At 39.4% G+C, this 24,796-nt stretch overlaps 1 protein-coding gene across 6 annotated transcripts in view; it reads right to left on the reverse strand.

The window, feature by feature from the left end:
• cd2ap (CD2-associated protein) overlaps window positions 1-24,796 on the reverse strand; it is a 35,566-nt gene continuing 10,770 nt past the window's right edge. The window contains exons 1-18 of one of the 6 annotated variants that reach the window (XM_068342408.1): window positions 23,078-23,187; window positions 22,714-22,891; window positions 21,566-21,666; window positions 20,816-20,939; window positions 19,764-19,942; window positions 17,360-17,447; window positions 15,966-16,060; window positions 14,654-14,749; window positions 13,076-13,129; window positions 10,559-10,595; window positions 10,010-10,072; window positions 9,545-9,686; window positions 9,323-9,432; window positions 7,410-7,525; window positions 6,293-6,376; window positions 5,548-5,768; window positions 4,996-5,059; window positions 1-2,782 (exon numbers count right to left, since the gene is read on the reverse strand). In XM_068342408.1, coding sequence (XP_068198509.1) covers window positions 2,741-2,782; window positions 4,996-5,059; window positions 5,548-5,768; window positions 6,293-6,376; window positions 7,410-7,525; window positions 9,323-9,432; window positions 9,545-9,686; window positions 10,010-10,072; window positions 10,559-10,595; window positions 13,076-13,129; window positions 14,654-14,749; window positions 15,966-16,060; window positions 17,360-17,447; window positions 19,764-19,942; window positions 20,816-20,939; window positions 21,566-21,666; window positions 22,714-22,891; window positions 23,078-23,107 — 1,824 coding nt within the window. In that variant the 5' untranslated portion in view covers window positions 23,108-23,187 and the 3' untranslated portion in view covers window positions 1-2,740. Of the gene's footprint in view, window positions 2,783-4,995; window positions 5,060-5,547; window positions 5,769-6,292; window positions 6,377-7,409; window positions 7,529-9,322; window positions 9,433-9,544; window positions 9,687-10,009; window positions 10,073-10,558; window positions 10,596-13,075; window positions 13,130-14,653; window positions 14,750-15,965; window positions 16,061-17,359; window positions 17,448-19,763; window positions 19,943-20,815; window positions 20,940-21,565; window positions 21,667-22,713; window positions 22,892-23,077; window positions 23,188-24,796 lie in introns of those variants that run through there. The other 5 variants (XM_068342407.1, XM_068342412.1, XM_068342411.1 and 2 more) reach the window with 5 other exon arrangements.

Genomic DNA, 24,796 nt, shown 5'->3' on the forward strand with positions numbered 1-24,796 from the left:
TGACAGTAAATAAAGATATTTATTAATTTCTTAGAAGAATCTCAGATCATGCAAGGATACAGCTCTTGTAAACAAAATCACTTGAAAATATGTTTTAAATGTGCACAGATTTCTTCTTTCCATGGTGTTGAACTCTGGAATGTACAATTTTGTGGAAGTTTAGCAGATATTACATGATGGCTGTCACCCAAACCTCCTGGTCCCTCGTTCCCTCATTGTGACTATTTTATTACACAGCCACCAAGTTAAAAGGCTGCTGTGCTTGTTAGGCATCAACATACATGTGAGCATCACGCTCATTAAGGTCAGACGTACAGCATCGACTTGGCCGACGCAATCTGGACTCCACGATTAAACATTGTGGACGCTGGCATGTTTTTTTTTGCAAGAAGACACACATACATATGCATACACGCAACAAACACATGCAACGAAGCCTGATGAGGAATTAAAATCAAAAGTAACACTTCTTTAAGACATCTGTGTGATACGTGTGGAGATATTTAAAATAGACAAAAATAAAATAAAGAATGACAGCAACCAGTAGCTGCATTTGTGGTGCAAATTTGACGTGAGACAGTCATCCAAGTACAGTCAAACAACAAGAATTGCTCTAGCCCTGGGGGGTGGGGGGCTGCTGTTGCAGACTATGTTTGTCCAAAGTCTGAGATAAGTTGTTCATCAGCAGAGAACCACACAGCATTCAGAGCTTAGGGCTACCTAGACTCTAATCCAACAGTGCAGTTGTTAGATGTGCACCGTTTTGTGTGCATCTGTAGCCATGAAACTTCACAGCAGCACTAAGAATTTATCTATATACTTTAAAAAAAAAAGATTTTAACCTTCGGCCATTCTGAGCAGTGGTAAAAAATATGAATAAGAGCCGGTCTTATTAGCTGCTTTGTGGGGGGTATACTTCTCGACTGGAGCCAAAAGGCAACAATAAATATCAAGCTGGGCGACAATTGTTTTGTTTGCATAGAGAAGTTACAAGTTTATTTGTAAGGTCCAAATACAGGATCCTTATCCAAAATGTGTGGATGTACAAAGTTAGAAAAACAAATTTCTCAAAAATTATACGTTGGTCAAGCAGTAAGGCTCATTTTTTATCTCATCTGTACTTGAAAATACATCAATCTGTTTCAAATCGTGCACCCATGGTTACAAACTCCCATCTATCCTCTACATTGATATGAACCCAGGACAGGAGAATGACAAGAAGTGTGAATATTAGGAGTTTGTGAGGATGTAACTTATATTTGGCAGGAGCAGCACAGGCAGTGATGACACTATGGCTACATCACCCCCGATGGTTGCTGCTAGTACTGCTCCATTTGGTTTCCAGAAAATGTCCACAATTAATGTAGAGGACACGATGAGCATAAATAAGACCAAATTTTTGTCCATTTTAGAATGTTAGCAAGCTAATGTTTGCTTATCACCTAACAAATAATTGAGAATGCTGATGGGAATGGAATATGTAAAGAGTGACTCAGCAGCAGCTAAAAATCTCCAATGCTCACCTTGCTGTCCAATCCTGATGGTACTCTGTATGATTGGACAGCACTCTCAGAATATTTTGGAATAATAATGTGGGTTAGTTTCATTACTACTATTGCTTCTCTGGTTTGTGCTTCCAGTTATGCTTTTTACTTGGAATGTAAGAGGATGCACGAACCAGAAGTGCTGGGGGACTAGAGTAAAACAAGAAAGAGAATTCCGGATGACCGTGATGATGCTGCTTCTTCGACTCCAATGTGTTGAGCAACATAACTGAAAACAGAGCAGATACTCCTTTTCACATCTCGTTCTTGACATCACCTGCAGACTCTACCTCTGGAATTAGAACATTCAACTCCGCTTTGACCAAAAAAAGAAAGAAAGGGGGACCAGCATAATAGAAGCTCTCTATGTAGAATTTGACGGGTCATGTCAGTAGACTTATAAAATGTACATACAATATCATGCTGCAAAATTTCCAGACACCATAATGATACAGTATACAGTATATATATAGGCTCCCATTACAAACACTTAATATAATTTTGTATCTTTAACAGGCACAGTAGTGTTACCCTGGATAGGAATGCAAGAACTTATATAAAGACAATAGGAAAACGCAGGCAGAGCTCTGCAGTCATGGAGTGGATTGCTGCTGACAGTCGCTGCGCAGGAAAGGGACATAATTTACCAAGTGGATCTAAAAATGTTGATTGACATCAAGCATTTTCTCATTTTAAAAATTAATTCTTTGTGCATCATAAAAAAAAAATAGGAGCAAGAAAATCTGGTGAGGGGAAAACTACCGCTCACACAGCTTTATACAAAGTCAGTAGTACTGAGAGCGAACCTCCTCCCTGATGGGACCAAGGAACGCCGGATTGAAGGGGAGACACGTCAATTGTCCTGCGCAGTATTTTGAAATAAGGCCTCAGGTTTTTTGTTTTGTTTTCATGTTGGCAAAATTAAAAAGAAGAATACACTGAAACATATACATCTCTAGCTTAATTACATCTACCATGAAAAAAAAACAAATATGTGCAAAATGTAAATCACATATAAAGAAGGAGACAGGTTTCTTTTTGTAGATCGCTGGAAAAACATTGTGCTGGAGGGGGATCATCTGCTCCCACACCCTCTGACAATCCCCTATCAGCCCCACCACCGCACCTCCTGCTCCCCAGTTGGTTGACAGGCCAGCAGCTGACCTTGAGACGTGATGGGTATTGGAGCATTTGCTTCACGTCGAGTGGATGGCCTGCTTTAGTTTTTCTATTTCCATCTGTTGAGACACAAACGGAGTGGAGATCAGAATACAGAGGAAATGGGACTGGTGGAATAAGTCAGTGCTGTATCTGCTCGGGTAGGTTGCGCACACGATTCAACCAACATGACGCCTGCTGTGTGGCTCAGGGCCGAAGGCGTCCTGCTGTGTCTGGGATAAGGAGAGAACAGATAGTCATGTGCTCCTGCAGCTCAACAGCAAATGTGTGTTTTGTCTTGCAGCTGCTAGAAGAGCAAAAATGTACCCAGTGAGGTTTAGCGAGCGGAAAAAGAGATTAAAGGTATGGAAAATGAAGAAATGGTAAGAATAGGTTGTTCATCTGTAGAGAAGCCAAAAACATAAGCAATCAGATGAAACTTTACCTTTAACACGATGCTCCTTACTTCAGTTCACTCATCATGAGAACGACTCGGTGAGTGGAATGTTTTATAATGTTTTAGGGTTGGAGCAGGTGTAAAAGTTCACGCAAAATAAATTGTACAGTTTTTATCACGAATATGTTAAAAAAGCAACTATTTTCTACATTTTATCCTTGTTTAAATCCTTCAATCATGCAACACTGCTGGATTATGTTCATAATCATAAACCTACTCCTAATATTTGGATGAAATTATCTGAATTAAAAGAAGCATTGACTCATGTTTTCTTTGGCAGAATTACAGTCAACTGGACAAGACAGGGTTTTTTTGTAAATTGATCTATGAATCTTATCTGATCAAACTACATCAAAATTTAATAAATTGGTAATAAATAATAGCTAAGGATGTTTCTTTTCAACCGTGTTTACTCGTCCTTCAGTCATTTGCATTTTATTTTTAAAGGGTTTTAAAAGAGAATATGGGGACGGTTCTGGCGCTGGAGGCCAGGCTGAAGCCAACGTGTCCACAAATGATTATATCAAGTGATTAAAGAGCTCAGATAAACAACTTTAAGTAGCAGACACCTTCTCCTTATTCTACTGGGACAACTTATTTTAGCTTAAAGTAAGGACTATAAACAGCTGAAAACTGGAACAGGTCTGAAAAACAAAGATTTTAAAAGTTGGGAAATGCTGATAATCAGGTAATTTATATGTGACAAAGTCAAGCTGGCTGCTTTTGTCTGATTTCAGCCTTTATGCTAAACGAACCAACATCTTTTTTATGTAGTTTCTGTGGCCACTTCTCTTCCACTGATCAAAGAACAAAAAATCGCTCTCATCTGTCAAATTTACAAAGATGACACTTAGTGGAGACACAAAACCAAAATGTATGCATGTATGCACATTTAATAATTCCATTTCAACCCTCTGTTCATAATGAACATTGGAAAAAAAATTCTATGCAAGGGCAAAGAGTAAAACAGCCAGTAAGTAAATCTGATAACTAGTGTGATGAAAAGGTCCATATTCTGCTATCATCTCACTATCAGTTCTTCATGGAAATGAGTAACTGCAGGGGGTTTGAACAAATCTGCAATTTTGTCACGTCTGTGTGCATCTACTGTAAGACTGGGATCTCTACGGAGGTTTCTCTCCCTGTGATTTGCTTTTGTTCAGTGTTAAGATATGAAGGACCGAGGCCGACCCTGTTATAGCAGTGAAATGAAAGAGTCGGCTCCTGAGGCTGGGTCATTGCAAAGGGAAGTCAAAAGTGTTCACTGTAGCAAGGGAGTAATTAAAGAGCCGTTGAAGTCTGGATGATGGAACTAGTCAAACAACAGAGTATTATCAAGCAAAGACAGCCAGTGGAGGAACAATGGCTCAATGCTCCAAATGTCATCAAAGAAAAATGTGAGAAACGTCTGATAAAACAGAAGACTGGTGAATTATGCGGTAAATAATGCGTGACGTCTTCTTCAGGAACACAGTAACAGTGACTTTCCAGCAAACCGGTGGTGCTGAAATGACCTTCAACTGACTGAAAAAAACATGAAGCATGGCTTCGACTTCGACCCCAGGTGACCCGTTCAAGCTGTGACAATGACTCTGATGGTTGCTTCTGACAATATAATTTTTTTCACACCACAGGTAACTACTAGTTGGCATCTTCAGAGAGGCCTCTTTCACCTCTCACTGCTATAATTCCAGGTACAAATGTTAACTGTGTTATTTACTACATCCAGGTTGTTCACACCAGTTTTGTGCAGCAACTCATTGTGTGGGAACATCAATAACTAGCAAAACTAATGAGGGTAAGTTCAGCATGTGTTTCTCTGGAGATCGATGTTACCTGCAGGGCTACGCGCTTTAGCCTCTCCTCATCCAGCTGTCCGCGCAGCTCTGCCATCTCCCTCCTGAATACAAACACACAAACAGATCAGCAAACGTGCAACCCTGGAGAAAAACACATGATCTCACTACTGTGACGTTTGAGCACAAATGTCATTTGAAAGAAAGCATGAATGCACAATACACTGCGAGCTAAGGAGAATGAGATGTCAGAGGAATCCTGATTATCACCATGAAGCACAGATTCTGCATCATTAATAGTTGATGTGCAGCAACTGCTTGTTCTACTGCGACAAGCAGCTGACTTCATTCTTGGTAACACCCTGAATCACAGCATTCAAAGTGACAGCCTGTCTACATACAGTAGCACATCTAATAGTATTGCATAATCCCACTTAGTATACTATGGAATATGGCAACATGTTGGTTGGCCATAGGCCACTTATAACCTTGATTCAGAGTGACTGGAGCGTTGTATAACATCAACAGAACATCTTACGCTTAAAATAAATGTTCTGTATGTGTTCTTCATGTGGACATTGAGTCTTGTTACATTTGCTGGGTCTTAAGCAGCTCCACAGACAGCAGCAGGTCCTTCATCTGACTCCTCAGCTCATCCAATTGGGAGGTAGGCTCATCGGAACTGAGCTGGACCTTGGCGCCGAGCGGAGCTCCACCCGAGACTGTGGTTGCTACCGGGATGGGACTAATCTCAGCGCTGGCCACAGGGGGCTTGTGGATCGATGGGGATGGGGATAAGGTGTTTGTGGAAGGCTGAGACAAAAAAAAAGGAAAGATAGATGTGGAATTGTGTGAGATTTAGAGAATTCCCTTAAACAATATTTCTACCACAAAAGATGAGATTCTTTATTCTGCTCTTATCCTTCCCATCAGATTAATGGAGAGACAGAATCTCACTTTGAAACAATTAGAGTAAAAAGGAGGACACGCCACTTCCACGTCTGTTTGTTTTTAACAATATAGTGGCTCGATGCTATGCGGCACCAGCTGAACAGGTCCAATTAGTCCCAGCTGACCACGACCGACACAGGTTAGATAACATCTTTGGCAATTACTGGAATGTTAAACAGGAGAGACTGTAGGTGGTCATCCTATGTCACACCATGGCATCATAAACAAGTCATAAACACTTGGACACTGGGTAGGCAGTGCCGAATGTGTTCACGGGCTTTTATGTTACTGTTATGAATAAAATTATATTATCATTTCATTTCCTTCCACTGGAAGTTCCTCATATGCACAGTCATTGTATTATTTTTAAAAACACTCCAATTTACCTTTCTGGTTTCCGTTAGTTTTGGTTTGGCCGAGTCTTCTTCATCAATCTTGAAGGATTTTTCCACACTCACTTCCTTGTTGGGCTGCACAGGAAAATTTCATTTACTGTTTGATTTCAGATTTTCTTTGATTTTTCAGTTCACAGCTTTCCTGACTGGCTAACCTGACAATTATGAAATACATTTAGTAATTTGCTGACTGAGAAGTTTCCATCCACAGTTGACAGCTCATTACAAGCAGCTCTTTGACAGAGTGCAGCTGAGTGATGTCTTGATGCACATCACTCTTCTAAAAGATGATTACAGGACAGAAAATCAGGCAGCCTGACCTCTGTGTGAGGAGCACTGGCATTGAATGGAGCTTTTAGCATAAATTGTGTCTCAGACGGTGACTTCAGAATGTAAATTGTACATTCATGTTCAAATTGTATTTGCTACTACTGGAAAAGTAAGAGGAGATGACCTGCTGCATCCTCACACAGGCGTGTGTGTGGAGGCGTATTTGAGTGTGAACGGAGTGGGACGGACGTGAGAGGTTACAGAGAGACAACGGCTGTCAGAGACCAAGGAAATCCACCGAGACACAAATCAATTTGAGAAGTGAGAGCGCTGATAAAAAAAGTGAGAGCAGCAGACAAACAGGAGACAAAAGGATTCATAGCATCGAATAATATCAAAATTATATTTCAATACACAGAAATGTTATCTTCCCATTCTTTCAAATCACTGATTTTGCATTTGGCCAATTTTAAATAGTTATGCTCTGCTTCTACGCTTTGTTCACTTAACATGTAACATTCAAAAACACTTCTCGTCTCCCTGTTCCTGTTTAATGATTAACATTACTAGGTTAGCCTTGTTTAATAAACTTTGATTTCTCTTTCATCATCTTTTCACAATATGTTATGTTATTCTTCAAAAAGGAAGAGATCATCTGAATTCGTCCCTTCTTCCTGCTCCCTTATAAGACACAGGATTACAGTAGTTTGTGCGAAGGACCTTATTTGTTTGTACAATAGGTTATGGAAAATCCACACCGACCTTAGTGAAATATACCAAAGTATTGGATGAATTGTAAACAAATCAATCATCTGGATGTGATTAAGCGTGTGCTCACCGACTGTCCGCCAACAAACTTGGCGGGTAGCCTCCTGCCGATCATCTTTGGTCTATCTGCTGTGAGGTGAGAGAGCTTCTCCGTGGGAGACGACAGCTCCTCGAAGCTCATCAGATCTGCTGATGGAGATGAGAGACGCACCAATGTGACATAAGCATGTAAATAATATATTTTAGGAGGAACATTACAATGATGTCTGAAAAACTTTTGTTCACACTTGGTAATTAATCTTTTCCCAGGAGGTCATGCATTAAATGTTAATGCATGTTAAATCATGGAGAACGGAATCAGTGTAACTAAGGGGTGCAAAAATCCCTGACATTTCCACAGACATCTTTGCATGTAAGTGTCAAAAGATTTTAGTGTCACGGTTGGTGTGCCAGACGCCTAGGTCAGTCATCGCCAACTAAGAATAAGCAAAGTAACAAGACCAACCTTAAAGCAACCTTAATGCTCTTAAACGCCAAGAACTGATCATAAAAAGGAAACACATGGTAGACATTTGGAGGAATAATAGGATGGATCCTGCTCTCTCTCTCTCTCTCTCTCTCTCTCTCTCTCTCTCTCTCTCTCTCTCTCTCTCTCTCTAATCATTCCCCACACTTTGGCTACTGACAAGAATCACCACATTTCATCAGCACAACTCAATCAGTATCCTGAAAAGTAGAGCAAGATGTATAACCCAACTATATAACTCGGAGGAAATGAGTCATCAATGAATCAACATGAGGAAACTGAAGGGACTGTTGTGTAACAGCACTTTGCAGCTACGCAGACACGGCTGTAGTTTAAAAGCATTTCCAGTGATTGAAGAAAGATTGCATTTTCATGTTCCCCTACAAAATGTGTCAGACTAATTGACGGTGGAAAGGATGACGTTTTAGCAGCTCCCTATCACATTTACTCTTCTCTGTCATGACTGAGTATTCTCCTGTGATTTGCCTTCAGGTTGACTATTAAATTCATCTCAGATGTCATGCTCTGTGACCTTTTACTCCCCTCTAAATCTGTTCCCCTGAACTGTTCCCTAAAACCTGAAAAAAAAAAAAATCTACCTCCAAATGAATTATTGTGTCTGTTCCTGCTCTTTCTCAGCGTCCTCTTTGCATTTTTGATTCGTATTAGCTTTGCTTCCATTAAAGGATTTAATCCAAACTCCACGTCATCCTTACATCTTTCACCAATTCATTGTAGAAGCAGTTCCACGTCAACGCTTAAATCAATTTTTCCACAGCAAAAATAAACTGAACCCAACACAGACTTTTGAAGTGTGCATATATGATACATTTGACAAAGTTGACTATGACTATTTAAGATAAGTAAGAAGATGATTCTTGTTTTTGTTGTTTTCTTTGACAGGGAACTTTGATTATAACCTTATCTTGCAGCTATTAAATCACTTTAATCATTAACTTACTCTGGATTTCATTAACTCAATGGTTTTCATAAATCGTCTATTAACAAGACTCAGTGAAATGTGACCCAATGACCTCAGAAAAATATTCATTCATGGATTCATCAGTATTGTACATGTATTTAACTACTGTGGTGACCCTAGAGCAGAGTGCAGTGATGTGATAGTGTGGGTAGCAATGTTTTATTCTATTTGTGTTTGTACTGTGTATAAAACAAATCTTCAAAATTAAAAACCCATAAAACTACTGTAATCTGAGTGAATGCAAAATGTATACTTTCAATTACAGGTAGTCTTCAACATGCAAACGACAAAATCCACCTCTGAATGGCTAAAAAAAGGAATAAAATTAAAGAGTTGGATGGATCCAGGCAAGGTATGTACCTGAACTCCATTGACATGCTGTGGTGGGACCTGACATGAGCAGCTCATGCTAAGAAACCCTCCAATGTGGCTGCACTAAAGCAGTTCTGTACAGAAGAGGCCAGAACGCACATACCCGTATCTGGGGTCTTTTCTCCCCAGTCACCAGACAACGTTTTGGGTTTGGCGGGAAATACTGGCTCCAAATCAGACTTTGGTCGTGTAGAAGGCACCTCTCCATTGTGTCTGGAGATGAGAAGGCATGTTTGTTATATCTACAACAATAGCTTAACACATGTAGTGTAAGATATAGTCTTTAGACATATGGGCTGAATAGACGAACAAGTGCTGGACTTACTTGAAGATTTGTGAGGGAACCAGAGGCTTGCTGGGCCTCTTCGGCGGGAGGACTGCCGGTCTACCTTTAACTGGAGGGTGGACAGGCTTCTTGGGTGGGACCAATGGCGCTGCAGGCCTGGATTTGTGATCAGGCCGGTCAACTGAAACAAAAACAAAGCTTTGAGTTGGTAACTGAATCAAAACTTTATGTTAGGAACTGACTAATCTGATGTTTAATAAGCCCGACTGCTGATCAAGTTCATCCATTGCTGGTTTTCATTAAGATAAATGTTATAATACAGCACGCATAAATACTTAGACTGATATCTAAGAGCTGCGACTGCACAACAGTGTGAATACCGACAAACAGAATCTGCATCGACGATCAAAGAAACAGACGTAAAACACAACAGCGCTTTAACTGCTGTTTGTGTAATTCTGACAGTAACTGTTGTAATGTGAGGCAAGGTAAGTGTCTTACTACCTCTGTCCTCTGGCCTGTTAGGATGAGGCTTCTTTTCTGCACTGGGAACCTCCGGCTTGAGAGCTGTAAAACCAAACATTGTCCACAGAATGTCACCTCCTCTGTCTGATCTGATTCAAGGCCTTCAGGTAGGGCACACGTTCTTTTAATTTCTTTCTGCTCGGTGTGTGTGAACAGCTACACACACTGGTTTGTGTTTTTGTCAGTGTGACAAGTACACTTATTTAAAAAGAATCTGAACACTGGCAGGAAGTTGTGCTCCTGAAGTGGGTGACGTACAAGCACCCATCTCTAACACACTGCAAACTAGGCTACTTCCTGTGCAGACAGATAAACAGCAAAGCAAGAGTGCATTTTGCAAACTGTAGCTCTTTGTAGCGATATGACGCACTGTTTTTTACTGTTACACTAAAACCACCAGACGACGCTGCATCTGATGCTCATGTTAAGTGTAAATGAGTTCAACATGATGTAAGCGTCACCGTCGCCTCACACCTACTATAGAGCTAATCTAATTTAATGAGGTGAAGGCAGTTAAGTGTTCCTTACCTATGCTTTTTGATGGTGGAGTTGGCTTCTTCGACTTCTGACAGGAAAAGGAGGGAGAGTAAAAGAAAAAAAGGTCAGGATGACAAAACTGGGTTATGTCTCATTAGTACTTGCTGGTACGAATGTGTATGGCTGATAGTGTGTGTAAGATGCACACACACACAGACACACACATGCACACACACACTTACTTACTGGAAAACTGCCCTACTCGTCTGTAAATGCAACGCTGCTGGCATCCCGCACCACTGCACACTGCAGATGCTCCTTTTCTTTTTTTACATTCACTATGCTCTCATAAACTCTCTAAACTTAAGGGTTTTATGTGTCTGTTCCAGTTGACCCTTGATTTATTCATTGAACCACATCCCTTTTGATATGGTTCATCAGTTTAAACTTTATCCCTTTTTATTGGTGACGGTAATTTAATGTACTTCCTATGGTGCTCTCAAAACTACAAACCGTGTTTCAGTTTGACCTGGATTTTTTTTTTTTTCCCAGACAAAGAGTTAGCCTTTGATCCAGTCCATGGTATGGAGAAGGTTTCACACTTGTAATTTGAAACCAATTTGAGCAATTCCTACAAGGAAAACCTTTTTCTGTGATCACTTGTTAAGATATGTCATCAGTCAGCTTCATGGCCAAACTCAAAAAAATATTGGAGCAGTTCATAAAAGCAGACGCTGTTCTATTGAAATTGTCTCAGTTAACCTTAATGACTCACATAAAATGGCTGAACAGTTAATATGTCTCAGGCCCCAACAAGAACTGTTTCCTGACATCCAATTAGTCAGAAACAGTCAACTGATCACCTTTTTGCATGGGGCAGTTAGATTTCATTCTTCTTGTTAATAAGCCTAAAGGCTGCGTTTGTCAAATGTAGTGTAGTACTTCACAGCAGGACTCTTTGATACAGGGGAAAAGTAGAATGGATATTATTGAAAGACTGGAGCTACTTCATGTAGATGAGTAAAAATCAGCAAATACAGAGTGACTTATGTCAGAATATCCGCAGGATATGTGGTTTGTGAAAACTAGGTCGACAACTTTCAAATAAGAAGGAACTTCACAAACACACATCAAATTTATTTGGGTAACAATGATCATCACTTCTAGATTTGGAATCAACACACTCAGAACTTGGTAGTCTCATTAATGGACGGGGCGGCATCGAAACCCACACGAAAAAGATACAAGAAATGACAACCATTTCTTAAAATCAGTAAAATGATTAATCTATTAATTTTTGCAGTTTTACAACCATGACCTACAATTTCAAAGGTTCCATTTGGTTCCGAAAGCTGTGGGAGGAGAGAGGTGCAAGGCACAGTATACGCAAATTTGGTTTGAGTGCATTTTGCATCGTGCAACATTTGTCTGCATGAGCACCAACAAGAGGGGAAGAGGTACTTTCAAACTCTTTCCAAAAAGCCCTTCGTGAAAGATCATCCCAAATACAAATCACACTGATTGTACGGTATGTTCTTTGAGGATTAACATTTCAGTTGCTCTAAAAAATACACCTCTTTGCTAGCATAACAGCAATACCTTTGAGTCAGCTCAAAGACATTCTTACCAGTATGTCTCAAAAGCACATACGTATGAAAACCTCCCCTTTCAGCTGATTACAATCTCAGCAGGACATCCATGTTCAAAATCTCCAACCTCTCGTATGACTTATATATATTCAAAGAGTAATCTTGCAAACCTGAACCTTGATTCAACCTTGAAGCACGAGAGTCGCTTATATAAATGTGATTTTTTGCATTTCACAAACAGCAGTAAATACTCAGGATCAACTGACACGGGAACATTTCATTCTGAATTAGACAGGTTTGAAAGAGACACATAAATTGCCGAGAATGCATTTAATTTGAGGGTGTGTTTGGTATGTGCATATATGTCCCATTCCTGAACAGTATTTAAAATTCTGCCCGTCATGTACATGACAATTGTTTGTCATGTTTCTGTCCGTTTTATGGTTGACTTGCTGTACACCATAGTCTCAGTGGGGAATGCAGTTGATGCTATTTTGGAAACTAAATACACTTGGACCTGTCTTACTTCCCTGGCCCTTGTTACGCAACTCAGCATTTTGTAGAAAATGAATCCTCCTGCTTCTTTATCCATATCTGTAACAGAAATGTTCATTTTGCATCTTGCAAAGTTGAGTAATTTTATCAGACTTCACCGATTCTCAGAAGAAACAGAACAATTGGCAATACTTTAGTGAATTTAATCCAGTCACGGTGATTCGCTGCTCAGGAGAGACAAGAATATACAGTATATGTACTGTATACACTGTATTGCTTATGCTAGTGCTAATCCTAGGTGAGAAACAGCAACAAAGTCTGTTTGAGCTGAAAGAGCCTGGGTACAGACATGACAAGCAGAAGACAGGACACTAAAAAAAGTCAACAGTAAGCTTGTGATCGATGAGAACAACGCAGAGATGGTGGTGGTTTTAGCTTTAAAACGCTTTAAAATATGAAGGAGAAAAATCATCAGAAGGCTTACCTCTTCAGACTCCTGCCTTATTGATGATTTTAATGACCCTCTGGAAACAGGAGCCTAAAATGGGGGCATAAAAGAATGTACGAATTTATCATTGGTGTTCTCAAACCACTTGATGGCAGTACTAATGAGATACATTAGATTAAAACAGAACAATATGGCATCACACACTGCACATCTCAAATGCCATTCCTGGAAGAAATTTGCTGAAAATAAACCTTTAACCCCAGCCTGTCTGGCTGATTATCAAGAGGCCTTACTATTCATGTGGAGAGGCTTTCACAAGAAACCAAATCCGATTTCCCTATTTGTGATGTGTAAATTGTAAGCTGTGCTCACTGCACCATAAAATTGATTAGATGATACAAGAGCAGATAAATAATGAGCAATGTGAGACAAATGAAAACTAAACAAATATATTTCATAAATGCATATATTTTGTAAGAGTAATTAAATTGTGGAGGAAAAGAACATTAAACAGGACTTCTGTGTAAAACTGCAACTGAAGTTCAATTCGTGTGCAGGCTTTTCACAATAGTGTGAGACTCGAGCATCAAAGGTACAACCACGTACCATTTCCTGATACAAACAATATTCAGATTTTTCCTCCAGATTTTTTAAGACGTGATATTTTTATCAAAGGAGCTAAAAAGTTAAATTTGCATCTCCACTCCATCTCCATAGATTTAACAGTTTCCCCCTCCATCAAAAAGTCAATTGACAGTACATGTCCACTACGTTGGTGATTTACAAATCACACATGTGTAAAGCTTTTCTCCTTGTCACAGTTCCCACTGGCCTATATTTAAAATGTTAAAAGAACCCCCTCAACTACTTGTGCAAATGAATGTAGAACTCCATCCACTTTGAGCGACTGGAAATTGTGCATGTGTAGCAGGATTTGAGAATTGCAAATTCAAAAAACTCTTTTTTGCAAGCTAATCATAGGACAGTGAAGGACTGCAAGCCGCAAGGCTCAGTTCAGCTAGGTTCTGATGGTTCCATCTCATGGCTGGATGCCAGAACATGGAAGACATGGAAGTTAGGAACAGTCGAGATGGAAAAATAAAGTAAAAGATAATGAACTGTAAGCAGCATAAGATTTGAAATATTTTAACATCTTATTCTGTGTATTTGTTCACATCTTTAGACAGCGATTTATTTTTCGTCAGGGGTTAGGGTCATCAGAATTTGGCTTTGTAAGGTATAAAGTGGTGACAGGAAAGGCTGGTGCCAGCTGATTACCATGCATAATGCCACAGATGGGTCTCAAAAGAACAACACAAGCACATACTCAACTGTCTTAATATTCTGCTAACTTTTTGTAAGTCGCAAAATAAAATTCTGGAAAATCTTTTAAAAATTGCTCTTTTAAGTCTTGTGTCTAATAATCCATTTCATTATTGACATAATATTTGGTCTGTAAAATGTCAGAAAATTGGTTTAAAATGCTAAATTTCTATGGATCCACAGTGAAGCCAATGAATTGCTTGTTTTAGGTGATAAAAATTACGGTCTTGGCATTCTGCTTAAAACAAAGAATGAATCATCAAGTTCTTTTAAGAAATACTCTGATCTCACCTCTTTCTCTACTTCATGCATAGTAACAAAGTTATCTGGGAAGACACCTTCTTGACCCCCAAACTCTCCTCTCCACCAACCGGGTTCCCCAGTATCCTGTCAGGTTTTTTTTTTTTAAAGATGAAAGCAGCTTAGTTATATGAAAGTCATTTCATGCGCAGGTTTTTCAAAACAGTGCAAGCTCAATAATTGTAGCGATAATGACTCCAACCAACCTAATATTTACTGATGCAGACAATCTTCAAAAATTCTTCCTATACATGTTTAAGACATGTTTTATTCTTTTGATAGGGTTCCTAATAAACTACAACAAATGTTTTAAAAAGGAGTGAAAAACCAGAGAAAATAGTGAAAAACAGTTACGTAATAAATGTTTGATGTTTGCTTTGCTTCCTTCTGTCTAACAGTTGTGTTTTGTCTTGACTTGACAGCAAAGAAGCCGACCAAAGAGAAAAATAAAACATGCTCCTGCTGTGGCAGAGCCTTAAAAATCATCTCCAATGACTATCAGTCCTTTATTTTCTACACTAGATGGCGCTACCTTTCTAAACTGGAAGTGAAATTGAAGTCATCATGGTCATGAGTCAACATTCACCTGCTATGAGTCACAGTCATACCAAATATGTCAAACAGCTGAGTCCTGGGATCACTATGAGGTGGCTGTTCTTCCTGTTCTCAATTCCACCTCTGTGGATTAAATCAGTCTACTGAGATGGCTACATGGGGATAATTACAATGCACAACAGTGTCATGTAAGTACTAGAAACAAAAATGTTTCAAGTATAACAAAAAAGGCAGAATAACTGCCTCTCAGTAACAGGAGCAGAATATACTCTGCATCAACTTTGGGAAGCTTTTGTTCAAGAATAATCCTGATGAGCAGTGAATAGAATCAACATTTATTATACAAGGAAGTTGAGTCTGCTCTATTGATTTCAAACATATCCAAAACAGGGTTGGAGTCTATGATTCAGTGAATATATATATCGGTCATAACTGGATAAATTTATACCTCCTCTTGTGAAAGTAATTAAAGTGAGAAATAAAAATACAATGTTGTCCTGATAGATTGTAGAGCCCCTGCAGTCACTTGTGACTCAGTTGCTGCTGCTACAGGGTCAAATGTGACACCCAATGATGACATTCAAAATATTAGCACAGTCCTGTGGAATATTAACTCTAATAGTGGTTGCACGGTAGTGAGAAAGCACGAGGGGTGGCCTAAGACAACCAATCTAAAGTTTAGTCCTGCTAAAATGACTCACTGGTCACTCATTGTGATTGGTTAATGCATGATGCTGTGACGGTATACCTTGCTCAGGATGTGGATGATGTCACCTTCTTTCAGGGTCAATTCATCCTCATTTGTAGCCTCGAAACCAAAGGTAACCTTGCAGTACTCTTTTGCTGAGGAAAAAGAAACAACGGGGTTTTTAAATAACGACTCACAGCTAGCCATACACAATAAAAACAACAGCTCTCATCATGCACCCAAAAACTCCTCTTTATCTTTAAAATTTCAAGAAAATGTGTATTTGTGCAATCCGAACATTTTTTGTTTTATCAGTCTGTAACATCTGACAATAAAGAACTACTTTTTGTGCAATATAAGCAAAGAAAGTGACATTTTATCAAAATATTAAGGAGACAATAAAAAAAGACTATTATATTTGATATGATTCTCAGATGTGAAATCAATTTATAGAACACAACCTTTATAATTTATTATAGCTCTTGATTTTTTGTAACTACATATATATGTACACATCCCACGTGAGCCCCATCATACAAGATGACAATTTTTACAATCAAGTAATTGGTGGAAAACCTTTTCTGTCTTTGCTAAAAACCTTTCCTAAAAACCTTTTACGTCTTTGCTAACAACCTATGGAGATCATGTCCTGTGGGTTGTTTATAATCTCCAAAAAGAAGTTTAAATCAGTCATTTTAAAAGCATTGTATATTTCTCAACACTAACTGGACCTGATGACATTCCCAGCAGAGCTCTCAAGGTATGCAGATCAGCCGGCAAGACATTTTCAACCAGCCACAGCTCCACTCTGCATCCTTGCATGGTTCCGCCATAATCCCTGTTCCCCAGGAACCTCAATGTCTCTGCCTGACTGACTATTGCCCAGTAGCACTCACCTCTCACCATTACAACATGCTTTTAGCGGCTTCACAAATCATTCATCACCTCCTCCCTCATGGACTCACCTCAGTTTTCCTATAAGCTTAATACAGATCAATTGAAGAACCCATTACTCTCCCCTTCCACGCTACCCTCTCCCCTTCAGACAAAGAGGGGCACAGACAATACTGTTTGTTGACTACAGTTCACAATTCAATACCATCGTGCCCCTGAAGCTTGTCACCAAGATTAGATACCTTGGGCTCAACACCACACTCTGATTGCATTCTGACCGCCCTGATGGGAAGACCCCATGCTAGGGGGACGCAAATGTGATTAACGGTAAAATATGTATGGTGGCGACTGTGACAGATGCATTTGGTTGTCATCAACTGCATAATTGCTTTGCACATGACAATAAAGCTTTGATTGAATAACTGCCAGCTTTTTGAACTGACGCTTCATCATATATGAAGTAAATACTGGCGCATTAACTGAGGACAGACCTCCCCAACAAGATTAAATACACTTCCCACACATCAGAACATTATGCTTTCAGGACTTCAGTGTTTTACCTTTGGATTTGCCATCTCCTTCTGCTTTCTGCGAGTCTGTCGTGTTGAGATGAGTGGGCTTTGCAGCTGATGGTAATGAAGGGATTGGCTAAAATGAAGCAAACCATACAGATGGAAATGATTTATCGCACATGACTGAATGTGTGGCTTCATGTGGATGTCTGTTTGTGTCTGAATTGAATGAATGGAATCATCTGATCATGGTTGTGGTAATAAATAGAATGTTTATCTATGACGCTGTTAATTATGAGGTTAGCAAAAAGACACGGTAGACCAGGGGTGCTCATACTTTTTTAGGATCCAAACAACTCAGTCCAGCTTCCATACTTATTTTTATATTTTTTCTTAAGTTCAAAAAAAACAAAAAAACAAGGGCAATTAGATGATAGGATGCTTGATAGTCTGACATCTATTTTAATGTCACATGATCTATCCAAACACTAACTAGCTTGCAAATGTTGCTGGCCCTAGTGCCACTGTTTGTACATGCGCTGACATCCATTTTTTTGTGCAATCTAGCTAAACTCGCGCCGCGATCAACGAGAACTACCATCACAATCAACTGACGTATCGAGCACCCATGCTGTAGAGGATATGGACAGACATGTACAAATTGTATATGTAATGAAAAGATGAATAATTAGTAAAAGAAAGTGAGTAAAAAAACAAACAAAACATAGCCAGTTTGTTCCCTTTCAGTCAATTAGCTGTAAGGATTTGTGATACACACTAAAGTGATTATATGGAAATAAAAACAATGAAGAACAAGCCGTGGCACAATCAGAATATTTCAACTTAACTTTCAGACGGGTGTAAAACAAGACTTTTGAGATGAACAGAAAATCAGCGGAAATCATGGGAGAGAAGAGTCAAAAATTGAAAATGTCTAAGATTGTATTTCAGTAAATGTAAAACGTGGACTGATCAAGATTGAAAGGAGAGATCCTGTGAAGAGGAGAGAAGATGCGACATGAGGTGGTATGGAAGAGAGTGGAGGAAGCCATGTTAGTGGTGAGAAAGAATGAGGGCTGTTGTGAAGAGGAAAGAGAGGGGAAAAAGGAGAGTTACATGCTAATCTACTAAAGCTATGAGTCTGACACTGTTACCACCTGTCAGTTTACTATGTCACCAGTGATCTGAAAGTGTCCTCCTTCATGTTTGATGTTTACATTTGTAAAAACAAAATGAAATTAACAAAAAAAACATTTTTTTCTTTTCTTCAGATTTCAGAGTCCAGACTTTCCCAGAGTGGAAAAAGTGACATAGAGGAGGAGCTGCGATCAGTGATGGCTATTTCCCGTATGGACTTGATGCTGTGTGTATGTGCTGATGACAGTATTAACAACGTATTGACAACAAACAGAAGATTCAAGTCAAGCTGCTCTTTTAGTGTGGACAGTAAACTACAGAGCGCACTAAAAAGTACAGAGACTCATGGGGATGTTTATCTAGCATTCCACAAATCAAAATACGACGAAATTGGTGTGTTGAACAAATTATGTTATGCTGTTTTCACATAAACTTTGTCACATTTGTATAACAGCAGGACGGCTGAGTCAAGAAATGTCACCAAGCTCCAAAGATCTCAGGTTGAATGTTCTATGAGAACTTTATACAAGCATTTAACTACATTAAATATATAAAAACAACCGCAACAAAAAATATTATTCTTCAGTTGCAGTGGTTAGTCTGCAGAATATTTTGTGTCTCTTGTCAGGTTCAGAAGAGCTTTATTTTTTTTTTATTCTCTGAAACAAACTGAGAAATTCACTGCACTCCTTCAGCAAATAGCGAAAAATGTAATTTAAATATTGAAAGTAGATGTAAAAGTCACCATGAATATTCTAGTTCAAACAAACCAACTGAGTCATCTGAGTCTAATAGACCGTAATATGGCCTTTCTGAATTCAAATGTAACGTCAACAAATCTACCAGCAAAACTGGAATAACTGCTGCCCCGGGGTTTTGGGTTGTTTTTTTCATGCATGTACCTCTGGAAATAAAGCATATGTGTGACTTTGGTGTACATTTTACAGGTGCAAAGACAAAAATTTTGTCCGACAATTTAGTTTTCTTTGAATCTCTTCACTGGAAATGTCTGTCCTTATAAATAAGATACTTGTACTTCTTCTTTCCTTTCGGCTTTCCCCTTGCCTCCACCTAACCCTGTTTTCTGTATCCTCTTCTCTCACACCAACTACCTTATACTTATGCATTGTAATTTGTACTGAACTTGACAGGATAAACCCCACAGGCCAACATCCGCTTCCTCAACATAACAAAGAAGGACAAATACTAATGGGTTATCACTACATGAGTTCCCATCATGAGTTTACCATTGCCATTACATGAGTTCCCATCATGAGTTTACCATTGCCATTACATGAGTTCTTATCTCACTTACCTTTTCTTTCTTCTCCTCCACTTCTGGGCTTGGCAATCGGGCTTTTAGTGTGACTGACCCTTCTCTGAAGATGTCTCCAAAGCCAACGCCTCGGATCTTTTTGGGCTGAGTAATAACTCCATTCCCTGAGTTGGGCTGTGGTGTTGTAGGGGTGCCAGTGCTTTCCATTCCACTTCCATCTGTAAAAGAGTTGCCACAGAAGGTGTTATAGTGTCTCAGGTGTTAGAGCAGGTCGACCAGTGATCGTAGGATTGGCGGTTTCAACTCACACTCCCCTAGTTATCTGTCGTGTACTTGATTAAGACACTTTACCCTCCTTCCCTAGGCACTAGGCACTCGCTAGTGTGTGAATGTATGTGAATGTTTTGGTAGTGATCGGAGAGGTTGTTGGCTCGGATTGGCTGTCACATTTCCGTCAGTCTGCTCCAGGGCAGCTATGGCTGCACGCAATTTACCATCACTAAGTATGAATGAGGAGTGAATAAATAATGGATCCACCGTGAAGTACTTTGGGTGTCTGGAAAAGTGCTATTGAAATCTAATCCATTTATAATCATTATCATTATTGTACTTTGGATGTACTATGTCTTACATGTTCCTCTTTTTGCCAACACAATGAGCTTAAGTTGTGTTTGTGAATGAGCAATAATTTTTATCAGTCCTAAACACAGGAGTGAATATTTCCTCATGTTCTGGTATTCAGATGCAGTCATGCAGTATGTGAAATTAAGCTCAGGATTCTTAAAGGTGCACACCCTTCTGACCCACATTGCTGACTTAGAAACATACAGCTGCAGGATTAACTTTCTGTTGAGACTTGTCTCAGCAGCTTCAATCACATGAACAATTCTATTATAGGATCGATATTAAAAAAGACAAGTCTCTCATCTGAACTAGAGAATAAAAGAGAAAGTTTTATCTGCACTCTGAAAAATAAAGTATCTAACCATCTCTAAGTCTAACAAAAACAAGAAAAACTGCCTCTTTCAAGCCTTGAGCATTTCTAAATATGTTGCCTAATCAAACAAATGAGGCTGCTGTTTCTCTCTTACTGGTCTCAGCTGCTGCAGTGTCGTTGGACTCTCCGTCCTCTGTGCCATCCAGCTCTTTAACAAAGTTGGAAGGAAACAGCCCTGATTTATTGTTGAGGGTGCCGCTCCACCAGCCTTCTTCAACCTGCCAAACGGAAAACATTTACTCAAGTATCTAACAGAGAATTAGACTTCCTCTAAATCTAAAACAATGGGGCGTATATCTAGATTTTGCCTAAAGCAAATTGACAGAATTAGTTGGTGTATATCCTTGTTTATTCACACTAATCTTTATGGTTCCGTCTTGAATCTAATAAAAAAAATACTGTACTGTACATACATACGCCCAGCAACCCAAACGTCAAAATAAAAATTGTGACATGATGCATTGTTTGCATTTGTCTCATCTTTAATTACATTATATAGAACACACATGACTTCTGTGTTGTTAAAATGTCATGACATACAGTTTCTCAGCATGAACAAACATCTCATATCACCTTGTGCTGCATAAACTCAGAGCACTGCCTGCTGCACAGTCTCGCCTCGTACTTGTCTTGACTTGTCAGATCAGAAATAGCCATCAAATGGCTGCGTCGTCTTTTATGCTAAATGGTTCCAACATTCCACCAACATCACCATATCTCAAGTTACACACTGAAAACACATGACCAGTGTTGTGCTTATCTTTAACACTAAAAGGTCATGTGTGCATATCGTGTGGCAAAACACTACAGGTGACTGCATATATTTAGATATAGCCTTAAATACCTCCTCAGTGATGTCTATGATGTCTCCAACGGTCAGCTCAAGTTCGTCTTCATTCACTGGCTGATAGTGAAACATCACCTTGCACTGTCTCTTCTTTGGTTCTGTGAAAGGCAGGCAAGAAAGCGGTGGTTAAGTCTACAAACTAGTACCCCCCCCCCCACCTTCACTCTCTCCCGTCACAAGGAACTTTGGGACTGCAAGGTGACACACCCTGCAGAATAAGCCAAACTCAGGAAGTGGAGCTTCAAATGTTAGTTGTTTTTTTTTTTTTTTTGTCATGACAACATCTTAATGCATTGGTCTGAGCTGAAAATAAACTGTTTGAATTCAGTACAGCTGATGACACAAACAAGATGAACACTTACTCAGAGCATATTTTTGACTAGAAGAAGGTACGAGATTTTTTTAATAGATTAAAATCTTCCAGCCCTGAGAGGGTTTAAATATAAGATTAGATGAGGTTCTACCACAGCTGTGTTTGAGAACAATTCATTCAAAAACAATTTGGTATAGAAACACATTATATTGATATTCTAACATGTATCAACAACATTAACATAAATCTTTTGGACATGATTTGTATTTCAATTACTGGTTTGGCAAGCTAACGGGCATTTTAATATATTGGCAAAAGTAGCAGCTAATACTAGCAAAAATCGGTTAACAGCAACACAAGCAAATTAATTTAAGTTAAAGAAATCAGTTCTGAACTGAAGAAGCCTCTTGGATGAGAAGTGACAATATCTTCAAGAAAGTCCAGTGGATTGATTTAAAACAGCTTTGGAGTAATAGTAACTGTAACCCAAAACTGCATTCATGATAGTATCTTTGAGCAAGACTAGACATGGCATGGGTATGTAACACATACTGTAGCTGCAGGTATTCAACAGAGGACACAGAGCTCATACATAGTGTCTGCATTGTATCCCAGGGGGATGAAAAGCACTGAGACTGAAGCAGTTTCTATATTGACAAGTTCCTGTTGATCGCAAGTGAGTGTCTAGCATTGATACCAGAACCCTGATGGAGAGCAAACTAAGTCTGCTGGTCCCTAAAATAGATCATAAGCATTCACAAAAACACACAGTCATTGTCTTTCACTTGGACATACAGTATATTCACAAGAAAAGCATGCAACAGCATCTTACTCCTTGCAGCTGCTGGTGGGAATAGCTGGAAGCCACCAGTTGGGATGCCGATGGTACTTATTCTCTGAACCAGGCTGGCCACATTACCCGAGGTCTTCTCTCGCCTTGGAGCTTGAGAGGTCTCTTCTTTTGACTCACTCTTTGCTTCCTTGCCCTCTTTGGATTCCTTCTTTATTTCCTAGAATGTAGACCAATACTTTAATTTTAATTTTCATATCTGCTATCAAGAAAGTTTTGTATTTTTTTTACTTGAAAGGAAGATCACTTTCTTTCAGAAAAGTTAAAACTAATCACACACTGATCCAACTGAGGCATGTAACATCTACAATGATGTATGTGTAAATAAAAAACAGAATTTAAATACCATGAAGGGAATATTGAGGTTCAGGCACATTAAACATGGCCATGGTCCCACAGAGCAAATGATGAAGACAGTAGGAGACAGAAACACATTTTTCAGAAGTGATGGCAGTGATAACAGAATACACAACTGTAACATAAAATAAGGTACTGATTGACCACATACAGTATCTATGTAAAATGTGTGTGTGTATATACACACACACACGAAAACTATAATTATAGCGTCCTGCATCACTGCTTGAGGCAACCATCGTCTAGTTGCAGCCCACTCATGCTAAATGTAGCTGCCACTGATGATCCTCATCACAATGCAAGCTCGGCTGTAAAACAGCTGTCAAAGCACAAGGAAATACTAGACTACAGCACAAAGTCCAGACCACACCTTCAGTAAACTGTGTCAGGAGTATCCCCAACCTGCACATCGGTCCATCATTACACACACTCATCCTGTGTGGGGTCCTAAAGGGCTGGCCCCAAACCCAGCATAAACCACAGAAGAAAGCATATTGAAATCAAACATTTTGTCGATGTACTTCTCAAATGTCAGTAATTCTTCTTTCCGACACCATGACCATAAAAGTCTAGGACTATTTAGACACCGGTGCAGCTTGAGACACTGTTAATCACATAGTTTTACGAACAGTAAGTGACAGAATAATACCAGCACCTTGTTTGTTTCCTCACCTTTTTTGTTTTTAAAGCTAAATGACAGGTTCCACTGGTGATTAAAAAAAGGAGGAACTTTTCATGGAAAATTTTTAAGATGACAGGAATTCCTAAACTGTATTTGACCGTCAACAACTGGCTGTGTTTTATGTGGGAAAAAAAAGAGCAATCTATTTCTTTGTCCACATATGCTGACTTTACAACTCCACTGAAGAGGAAGTCCAGCTATGTGTGGGTGAGAAAAAAAGATTAAACAGAAGAACAAAAAAATCTTCAGAGCCATGGCTAAAATTAAACAGACTATTTAACAGAGAACACACAACAAAGACTCCCATCCCTCTCAGGTGTGTGAGCTCACCTTTGAGCCATTCATCACCTCATGCGCTGGACACACACACACACACACACACACACACACACACACACACACACACACACACACACACACACACACACACACACACACACACACACACACACACACACACACACACACACACACACACACACACACACACACACACACACACACACACACACACACACACACACACACACACCTGTGAACCGATATCACACTCCTGGGCGTTTATTGGAGTGAACACCCACACAAAGAGCAGAACATATGGTTGTTCAGTCTTCCCCTGACAAACTCAGTGAACAATGGATGTTGTTAGAACAATTTCTAAAACGTGCTGCGACTTCCATCACCAACACGAGGATGTGAAGGGGAGCAGGGGGGCACAGCCTTAATAGAAATGAAGTCTATTTAGATCCGGATGTTAAATCTGCTGTTTAAAGTATATGTTCACTAATAGAATGTTACTCTTGGGCTGTGCCTGGTGGTTTGTGAACAAAGTATGCAGAATTACATATTTTAGGATTAAGAGACATAATAAATTGATTGGTCGGTCCAGAGAGACCCAGGGGATTCATAAAGTTGATGCCAAAAGGCTGGGGAGGCATTATAGTGGAACAGTACGTGCAGAAGTTTAATCTACAAAAAATTTTGACATGGTCATGCATTTTGGTTTTGAATGTCATGATTGAAAAA

Source organism: Antennarius striatus, chromosome 19, assembly GCF_040054535.1.
Source record: "Antennarius striatus isolate MH-2024 chromosome 19, ASM4005453v1, whole genome shotgun sequence".
In the NCBI taxonomy this organism is placed as follows: domain Eukaryota; kingdom Metazoa; phylum Chordata; class Actinopteri; order Lophiiformes; family Antennariidae; genus Antennarius; species Antennarius striatus.